This window comes from Lutra lutra, chromosome 9 (genome assembly GCF_902655055.1).
Source record: "Lutra lutra chromosome 9, mLutLut1.2, whole genome shotgun sequence".
NCBI lineage: Eukaryota > Metazoa > Chordata > Mammalia > Carnivora > Mustelidae > Lutra > Lutra lutra.
The window spans coordinates 117006023-117016672 of record NC_062286.1 but is presented as its reverse complement, the minus strand read 5'-3'; the positions used below and the strand labels follow the sequence as shown (position 1 = coordinate 117016672).

The window sequence follows — 10650 nt, the reverse complement described above, 5'->3', positions numbered from 1 at the left end:
TTTTTATTATACATAAATGTAACACATATGACAACCTAAAGAGGGTAGTATAATGGGACTTACATAGTTGTAAGATTACTACATTCCACTTGAAATGATAAAATATTAATTCTATGTAGATTATGAAAAGATAAGGTTATATATTGTAATCCCTGGAGAAATCACCAAAAAACTCTATGGTCAAAAAAAACTAAAAATTTTAAAGAGATACTAGAAACATGTTCAAATAACCCAAAAGAAGGCAGGAAAGGTGAAATAGGGAGATAAAACAGAGAACAAACAGAAAACAAATACTAAAACAGTAGGCCAAAATCCAAATTTACTGATAATCATAGTACATGTAAATGATTTAAAAACACAAATTAAAAAATAGATGGATTTTTTCACTAGATAATTAGTGACCCATAAAAGATCCAAGGCTTATTTTAGTATTTTTTAATTGTCATAAAGCAGACATGCTCCTTCCATAGTCACAATGAATCTACAGCTACATATAGAACAATTTCTGCAGGAGCAGGGGGACTAGCTGAACAACTCCTACACATTGGACAAATGGACCTACACACTGAAGTAGGTAGGAGAAGCTGAGACACAATCTCCCTATAAATGCCACCCGCCCCCCAGCATGGTAGGCATCTATTTTAACACACATCCAGGGGACTACTGAAATACTCTCCAGAGACTGGAGCTGGTGGGTGCCATATTTGTGCTATCCCTCTGCTTCTCTTCAGCTCACCCATATCCCCCAGAAAAGAGCTTGTACGGCATCTGGCCCCCCAGTTTTTGCTGCTGCTGCCCAGGGGACACCTCTAGACTGCCTGCCTCTAGTTGCCAGCAGGACTTACACTTACAGATCCCACAGGACAAGAAAAGAGAAAGAGTTCTTAACCTCCTACCAACACCAAGGCAGAGAAGACAGGCAACAGACTGAGGTGCCCAGTCTCCCTGTGAAAGGGGTCTATTAGCTTCAGAGCTGCAGCTGAGAAGCAAGTACCTAATTAAACACACATCTAAGAACCAACAGTAATCCTCTCCAGAGACCTCAGAGAAAGGCACTTATCTTTGCTCTCTCCCTCTGCTGCTATAGAATACCATTATTGCCAAGAGGGGAGTTTATACACATGAATTGTGCCCTTGTTTTTACAACTGGTGCCCCAGTTTTTGTGGCTGCCACCCAGGGGACAATTCTTGATTGCCTGGCTCTGATGACCAGCAGGGCTTGTATTCATGGGCCCCATGGGATTGCAACAAATGGAGAGACAGTTCTTGGCTAGCTACCAACCCCACAGGGCACAACGCAGAGACAGCAAACTGAAACACATGCCCAGTCTTTCTGTGACAGAAGCTTATTTCTTATCTTGGAGCTTCTGGTTTGGAAAACATCTAGAGGTCTACTGAGGTGCTCTTTGGGGACAGGCTGGTGGCCTCAATCTTTCTACTTTGCCTCTGCCTCATTCTGGGTCACAGGTATCTCCAAGGGAGAAGCTTGTGTACTCACGGTGCACCCAGATTTTTGCAGCTGCCACACAGGGGACATCTCCTATCACCTGGCTCTGGCAGTCAGTGGGGCTTGTGCTCACAAGGCCTGCAGCACAGTTACAAAGGAAGAATTCTTAGCCTGTTACACCCTCTCTCCTAAAGGGCACAGCATAGTGACAGCAGACTGAAATGCATACCCCGTCTTTCTGTGAAAAAGGCCTATTAGCTTCACAGCATAGTGACAGCAGACTGAAATGCATACCCCGTCTTTCTGTGAAAAAGGCCTATTAGCTTCCTTCACAGCCATAACCTGGAGATAGGCTTTGAATTAAACACACATCTAGGGGGCAATAGCAATCCTCACCGGAGACAGGAAGACCAGCAGGTACCATCTTCATACTCTCCCTCTGACCTGCCCCAGGTTATCAGTGTCTCAAGGAGCTTGTGTATACATCTGTGCCACAGATTTTATGTCTGCCACCCAGAGAACACATCTCTTGAGAGCCTGGCTCTGGTGACTGGTGAGGCTTGTGTTCACAGGTTCAGTGAGATGGTAGCAAAAAAAAAAAAAAAAAAGAAATAGCTTTCAAATGGCCAATCACCAGCCCACTGCAGAGGGAGCAGACAGGAATGCCCACCTCCCAGTCTTCTCCTGGAAAAAGTATACTCAGATATTTTAAAAGCTGGTGCTTGAGAGTCAGGCTTCCAATCAGCCTGAATCTAAGTGCTAACTGAGATCCTTCCCTTTGGAACACTGACAGGTCTTGTCACACCTCAGCTATTGGTAGCCACTAAAAATAAAGTAACCTGCTTGGACAATCATGATGATTTGAGAGTCAAAGCAAGGGTAAGTTTGAACAATAAGGTTCATCTCTTACATGAGGCAAATCCTTCAAGACTGGGAGAGATGGATGTTTTATCTAATGCAAAGAAACCAACACACAGAGTCAAGGAAAATGAAGGAACAGAGGAATATGTTCCAAATAAAGGAATAGCATAAAACTTCAGGAAAAAGATCTTAGTGAAACACAGATAAGTGATTTACCAGAAAATGAGTTCAAAATAATGGCCATAAAGTTGCTCACCAAGCTCAGAAGAAGAATAGATGAACAAAGTGAGAATTCCACCAAAGAAATAAAAAATATTAAAAATCACAGAGTAAAAGTCACAGAGTTGAAAAATATAATAACTGAAAAATACAATAGAGGGTCTGACAACAGACTAGATGCAGTGAAAGAAAGGATCAGTGACCACAAAGGACAGCAGAAACTCACCCAATCAGAACAGCAAAAAGAAAAAAGAATGAAAAATAAAGAAGAAAGCTTAAGAGACTTGTGAGATAATATCAGGCAGACCAACATTCACATTATAAGGGTGTCAGAGAAGATAAAGAAAAAAGGACAGAAAATTTATTTGAAGAAATAATGACTGAATATTTCCCTAACCCTGGGAAGGAAACAGACATCCAGATCCAGGCAGCCCAGGGAGTTCCAAAATATATGAACCCACAGAGACCCACACCAGGCACATTATAATTAAAGTTTCAAAATGTAAAGACAAGAAGAGAATCTTAAAAGCAGCAGAAGAAAAATAACTTGTTACCCACAAGGACTCACCATAAGACAATGAGCAGATTTTTTTTTTTAACAGAAACTCTGCAAGCCAGAGTAAAGAGGCACAACATTTATAAGACACTGAAAGAAAAACTGCCAGCTGAGACTACTCTACCTGGCAAAATTGTCCTTCAGATTTAATGGAAATATAGAGTTTTCTAGATAAGCAAAATCTAAAGGATTCATCACAAGTAGACCAGCCTTACAAGAAATGCTAAAGGGACTTATTTAAACTGAAATGAAAGGGAACTAATTAGTAACAGGAAAACATGAAAGTATAAATTTCACTGGTAAAAGTAAATATATAGTAAAATTCAGAACAATGTAATGTAAAGGTGATGGGTCAATTACTTATAAAGCTACTATGAAGGTTAAAAAAACAAAGGTAGTAAAGTAACATAACCATAATAATTTGTTAATGGATACACAAAATAAAAAATATAAATTGTGACATCAAAAAAAACAAATAGGAAGGGGAGAGAAATTGTAGAGTCTTAGAATGTATTTGAGGATGTCTGGGTGGCTCAGTCATTAAGCATTGGCCTTCGGGCTTTGGCTCAGGTCATGATCCCAGGGTCCTGGGACTGAGCCTCGTATCGGGCTCCCTACTCTGCAGGAAACCTGCTTTTCCCTCCGCCACTCCCCCTGCTTGTGTTCCTGCTCTGTCTCTCTCTCTGCAAATTAATAAATAAAATCTTTTTTAAAAATGCTTTTGGGGGCACTTGGGTGGCTCAGTGGGTTAAAGCCTCTGCCTTCAGCTCACGTCACGATCTCAGGGTCCTGGGATCGAGCCCCACATCGGGCTCTCAGCTCAGCAGGGAGCCTGCCTCCCCCTCTCTCTCTGCCTGCCTCTCTGCCTACTTGTGATCTCTCTCTCTGTCAAATAAATAAATAAAATCTTTTTAAAAAATGCTTTTGAATTTAAACTGTTATCAATTTAAATTGGCTGTTATCAGATATTTTATGTAAGCTTTCATGGTAACCATGAACTAAAAACCTACAATAGATACATAAAAGATTAAGAGAAAGGAATTTAAGCATAACACTATAGAAAATCATCAAATCACAAAGGAAGAGAACAAGAAGAAAGGAACCAAGGAGTAACAAAACATTCAGAAAACAATTAACATAAAGCGCATGTCTACTGTGCTCACTTCAGCAGCACATATACTAAAAAAGTGCATGCCTACTAATAATTACTTTAAATGTAAATGGACTTAATTCTCCAATCTAAAGACATAAAGTGGCTGAATGGATGCAACAATAAGACCCAATTAAATGCTACCTACAATGGACTCAATTCAGATGTAAATAAACAGACTGGTTGAAAATGAAGGGATAAAAAAAAATACTTCATACTAATGGAAACCAAAGGAAAACTGGAACAGCTACACTTATATATCAGACAAAATACACTCGAAGGCTAAGACTAGTAAGAGACAAAGAAAGTAACTATATAATGATGAAGGAGTGATCCAACAAGATGATATAACATTTCTAAATGTCTATGCACCCAACATAGCAGCACCTAATAGATAAAGCAAATGCTAACAGACTTCAAAGGAGAAACTGCAATACGATAATAGTAGGAGACTAATAAGCCACCTTCATCAATGAATAGATAATCTATATTAAAGATCAGTAAGAAACATAAGGGTCAAACCAGACATTAGACCAGACAGATTTAATAGACATGTACTGAACATTTCATCCAAAATCAACAGACTATACATTCTTCTCAAACATATATAGAACATTCTCCAGGATAGATCATATGTTAGGCCACAAAATAAGTCTTAGCAAACTTAAGAAAACTGAAATTATATCAAATATCTTTTCTTTTTTTTAAGATTTTATCTATTTATTTATTTTTATTTTAGAGAGTGTGAGAATGTGAGCAGAGAGAGAGGGAGAGAGAAACAAGTAGACACCCAGCAGAGTGTGGAGCCTGACACAGGTCCAATCTTACACCCTAAGATCATGACCTGAGCTGAAATCAAGGGTCGGACACTTAACGAACTCAGCCATCCCAGCTCAGACCCCTTCAAACATCTTTTCTGACTGTAATTGTATAGAAACTAGAAATTAATTACATGAAGAAAACTGGAAAATTCACAAGTAAGTGTAGCTTAACCAACATGCTACTGAAAAACCAATGGGCCAAATAAGAAATAAAAAGAGAAATAAAAAAATGCCTTGAGACAAATGAAAAGGGGAAAATACAACATACCAAAACATATGGGATGCAGCAAAGCAGTCCTAAGAGGAAAAATCATAATGATACAAGATTATCTTAAGAAACAAAAAAAGACAGGGCACGTGGGTGGCTCAGTGGGTTAAGCCTCTGCCTTCGGCTCAAGTCGTGATCTCAGGGTCCTGGGATTAAGCCCCGCATCGGGCTCTCTGATCAGCAGGGAGCCTGCTTCCTCCCCCCACCGCCTGCCTCTCTGCCTACTTGTGGTCTCTCTTTCTCTGTGTCAAATAAATAAAAGAAATCTTTAAAAAAAAAAAAAAAGAAACAAGAAAAGTCTCAAATAAACAACCCAAGTTTACAATTTAGGGAAATAGAAAAGGAAATAACAAAGATTAGAGTAGAAATAAATGAAATAAGAATTAAAAAACATAGAATAGATCAAAGAAATTAAGAGCTGTTTTTTTTTAAAGATAATTTGTTTATGGACAAATCTTCTCACCAAGAAAAAAAGAGATTTAAATAAAATCAGAAATGGAAGAGATGTTATAACTAAAACCACAGAAATTAGTTTGACACCAAAAGCAAAGGCAATAAAAGCAAAAATAAATAAATGGGACTACATTAAACTAAAAAGCTTCTGCACAGCAAAGGAAACCATCAACAAAAGGAAAAAGCAATCTACCAAATGGGAGAAAATACTTGAAAATCATATATCTGAAAGAATTTAATATCCAAAATATACAAAGAACTCATACAACTCAACAACAACAAATGTGATTAACAAATCGGTAGAGAATCTGAATATATATTTTTCTAAAGAAGACGTACAAAGGGCCAGGAAGTTCATTAAAAGGTGCTCAATATCACTAATTATCAGGGAGATGCAAATCAAAATCACAATGAAATATCACCGCACACCTGTTAGAATGGCTATTACCAAAAAGACAAGAAATAACAAGTGTTGGTGAGGATATAGAAAAAACAAGGCCCTTGTGTACTTTTGGTGGGAATGCTAATCGAAGCAACTGCTATGGAAAATGGTATGGAGATTCTTCAAAAAATTACAAACAGATCTATCATATGATCCAGCAATTCCACTTCTGGGTACTCTTCTGAAAAAAACAAAAACGTTAACTCAAAAACATAGAGATTATGCTGAGTGAAATAAGTCAAGCAGAGTGAGTCAATTATCATATGGTTTCGCTTATGTGTGGAGCATAAGAAATAACACGGAGGACATGGGGAGATGGAGAGGAGAAGGGAGTTGGGGGAAATTGGAGGGGGAGACGAACCACGAGAGACTGTGGACTCTGAAAAGCAATCTGAGGGTTTTGGAGGGGCCGGGGGTGGGAGGTTGGGTGAGCCTGGTGGTGGGTATTATGGAGGGTATGTATTGCATGGAGCACAGGGTGTGGTGCATAAACAATGAATTCTGGAACACTGAAAATAAATTTAAAAAATAAATAAAAAATTTTTTTAAATGCATGCATCCCCAAATTCATTACACCATTATTTACGATAGCAAGATATAAAAACAACGTTTAGTGTCCATTGATGAATGAAGGATGAAGAAAATATAATATATATAACAGAATACTATTTGGCCATTAGAAGGAAAACAGTGCCATTTGCAACAAAATGGATGGACGCTGAGGATATGCTAAGTGAATTAAGTCAGACAGAGAAAGACAAAAACCACATGATCTCACTTATATGTAGCATCAAAATAAAAGATGAACTCACAGATACAGAGAACAGACTGGTGGTTGCCAAGGTACAGAGGAGGAGCAAGTGGGTAAAACAGGTAAAGATCGTCAAATGGTACAAATATCCAGTTACAAAATCATTAAGTCCAGGGGTGTAATGCACTGCATGGTAACTATAGTTAATAATGCTGAATTGTATATTTGAAAGTTGCTAGAGAGTAAGTATTAAAAGTTTGGTGATGGGTGTTAACTAGACTTACAACCATAATCATTTCACAATTTACACAAATATCAAATCATTTGTTGTACACTTGAAACAAATATATGTCAGTTATATCTCAATAAAAAAAAGAAGAAGTTAAAGTTATGCCAGGAGCTGCCTCCAACAAACTCATTCAGCATGCATGCACTGAGTCTAATGTTGATCCAGTGCCCCTACTAAACAGTGGAGACACTGTTTAGACAGAGACAATCCTCCAAGACTTGATGGTTATAGCAATTTCTATGCTTCTGACTCTCCCATGTTAAGTGCCTTGGGCATAATTAGCTGACAAATAGAAAAACAAATATATTATTCTTGCCATGCTCACTTATTAAGAAGAAGGGATGCAAAGGGCTTACACTTTCTTTCACATCTTATATGTCTTATGTTTCCCCCAAGATCAAGAGCAGGGAATGTGTTGCATAGAAGTGTTCAGGAAAGGCTGTTCTCAGACAGAATCAGTGAAAACACAACTGCTAGGAGCTTTGGCTGCACTTCACTGCTCATGGCCTAAGGCCATGAAGAGGCCAATAAAGGCTGGAGCTCAAGAACACCAACCCAGATCCAAGGCTTCCTCTCTGGCACCCAGCCATGAAGCTCCTTTTTCCTATCTTTGCCAGCCTCATGCTACAGTACCAGGTGAACACAGGTAATATGGAATCCTGCATTTTGAAGGGGTCGGTGTGAGGAAGCAGGGATGTGGCTGTCCATGACAATGGGAACGAAAGTAATGTTGAAAAGAGGAGATGCCCAAACAAATGGCTGAAGTGTTTACCTATCGCCTCAGTCATGCACCATCCCCCATGCATCCCATAGGCCCTAACCCCCCTAGACTCTGTCTGATGGGGATACACAGGGAGTTACAGAGAAAGCAGGATGTTTTCTGTGTATTTAGAAACTATCCAATTTATAAAGGCTGCTTTCCTGCCCTTTATATCGTTATCATCTGGGACTCAGACAAATCTATCTCATTTCTGCTCTATCTCTAGTTTAAATCATCTTTTGAAGCAAACGTTCATATTAGTTTATACCTTGGTGTAATAAGGAGGAAGTCCTTACCCTTGTGCTAAAAAAAAAATCTCCTCTAAGGATCCAGTAAATAGGTCTATGTTCTCCCTCACAACTTTTTCAGATTTTTACAGAGTTTCATCCCTCTTCTCAGGGTTTGTCTTCTTGGAAATCCCCAAATCACTCATTAGGGCATCTAGGAATACATTTTGGCAAAAGCCTGAACCAGATGATTGGTCACTGTTTTTTTTTTAGAAAGAATAGAGAAGCAAATTCTGAGAATTTGTTTCAGAACAGAAGAATCACCCTGATATTTAGAATAACTGGCAATGGGTCAGGGAAGGGAAAATGAAAGAGTCAATATATTTCTAATGTTTTTATCTTGAGACCTTAAGAGAAGAGAAGTAACATAAGCAAGTATGGCTGTGTCATCTTGGGTAAAGTCACTTAGCCGCTTTGAGCCCCTAATTCCACATGAGTGTAGCAGGTTAATCAATGTAGCTGCTTGAAATATAAGAATTTTACTATTTTGTCTCTGGAGAGAAATGAAATTAAAATGTATGTGAATATTGGGTCCTATATAAGCTTCTCGCTATTCATGGGAAATCAGCTGTTAAGATTACAGAGTGAGGGAGAACTTTCTTGATTCAGAAAAAAAGGTGAGACATTGGGATGAAAAAAATTCAGCAGATGAACATGAAGTACTAAAAATGAGCAGAGAACCTGGAGCTGTAGATAACCATGTGGGAGTTACCTTGATAGAGATGAGGCTAAGGCCGTGGTGATGAATAAGGCCTCTAAGGAACAGAATGTCCAGGGAGACTACAAAAGATAGAACACCATGTCCCAGGAACCACAGGTCAAGTGGTTGTCAAGGAGAGTGAAGTCATGGACCACTAGGTTTGGCAAGAAGTCAGCACTGCTGAAAATCCTACTGATCCCTTTTGAAAGTCTTCCTTGGATTAGTGTTATGACAGGCTTTATTCTTGTTGGTATTTTCTAGGATCATGAGGAGAGATAGTGATGCTCTGTAAGTGTCTAAGGGTCTAAGCTGGAGATCTAAAATCTTATCCTGAAGAAAAAAAAAAAGTGTTCCTTTTCTCCTTTCCTCTATGTGCTCTAGATTTTTAAAGTTACCCAATGAGGGGGACTAGAGAGATTTATTTTGGATTTTAGGGGTGTACAGATCCACCCCTTTGGATTTTAGGGGTGTAAGAGACTTTCTTGGCCTGCCAGGTGCTTCCATCAACATCCCTAAACAGTGCACTTATCATTAATAAACACCCTCTTATTCTATGCCTCACCCTCCAGCAGTCTTAACATCATATATAGTTAGTAACCTTAGCCCAATGGTTTTCTCTTTTCTTTGTGCAGAGTACTTTGGCTTGAGAAGATGTTTAATGGGTTTTGGAAGATGCAAAGACCACTGTGGTGTGGATGAAAAAGAGATACAGAAATGCAAGAAGAAAAAATGTTGTATTGGACCAAAAGTGGTTCAAATGATAAAAAACTACATGCAAAATGAAATGTCCCACACACTTGGAGAGAGCTACCAAGAACACCTACAAACTACCAAGAATTCTGATGCTGAGATACAAACAAAAAATAAGATTTTACCTCTTCTCCCCCAAATCGTAAGCATCAACCATTTTGCCAACATCAACACCCTCATCATCCCAAACACCACCAATGTAAACTCTGCCATCACCAACCCTGTGTTCTCAGGAAAGATTTCATATACTGCTATTTCTACCAAGAGAGACACCAAAGAAATCAGAAACTTAGCTGCTGACTTCCCACCACCAGCACCACCACCCTTAGACACTACCAACGACATGACTGGAGCTGGAGGAAGCAGATGAGCAGGGATGTGGGCCTTTCCCTTAAAACACCAAGTTCCTCTCTTCTTTGTTAGCTGTAAAATGAAATACAGATCCATTTCCTCTGTCATCAGTCATTCAATAAATACTATTTAAGCACCTATAGTTTATATAATGTTATCATTCTTACAGAAACATCACAGAGGAGGTAGAGCTGGAGAGGAATGGAACTTTAGTTTGCATGCCCAAGAAAAAGCAAGCACTAGGAATGGTGAAGGTAGCATTGAATTTGGCTCATGGATAGCTCAGATTAGGCCTCTGTAACAAGGGTTTATGGTTCTCATAAGATGTGGTTTCCTTGTGGTAACAGGGGAAAAAAAAAAAAAAAAAAAAAACAAGAGACATTATTTTTTTTTCACAGATTTTGTAGAAAAGGCCCAAATGCAAAAACAGAATGTGGGGGGGTGGGGGGGGCAAGTCTACCTTCCCCACTAACCCAAGAGCATAACCCAGTTCATGGAGCCACTTAAGATAAAAATACAGGGGAACAATGGAAGGGAAGAGCAAT

General features: G+C 38.9%; 1 protein-coding gene across 1 annotated transcript; it reads left to right on the top strand.

Annotated features, from left to right (window-relative positions):
* The first annotated feature begins 7845 nt into the window (after positions 1 to 7845).
* Positions 7846 to 10149, top strand: DEFB129 (defensin beta 129). Its single transcript, XM_053447881.1, is given in 3 exon segments — positions 7846 to 7903; positions 9637 to 10084; positions 10086 to 10149. Coding segments are annotated over 3 exon segments (570 nt in total).
* The last annotated feature ends 501 nt before the right edge of the window (positions 10150 to 10650 follow it).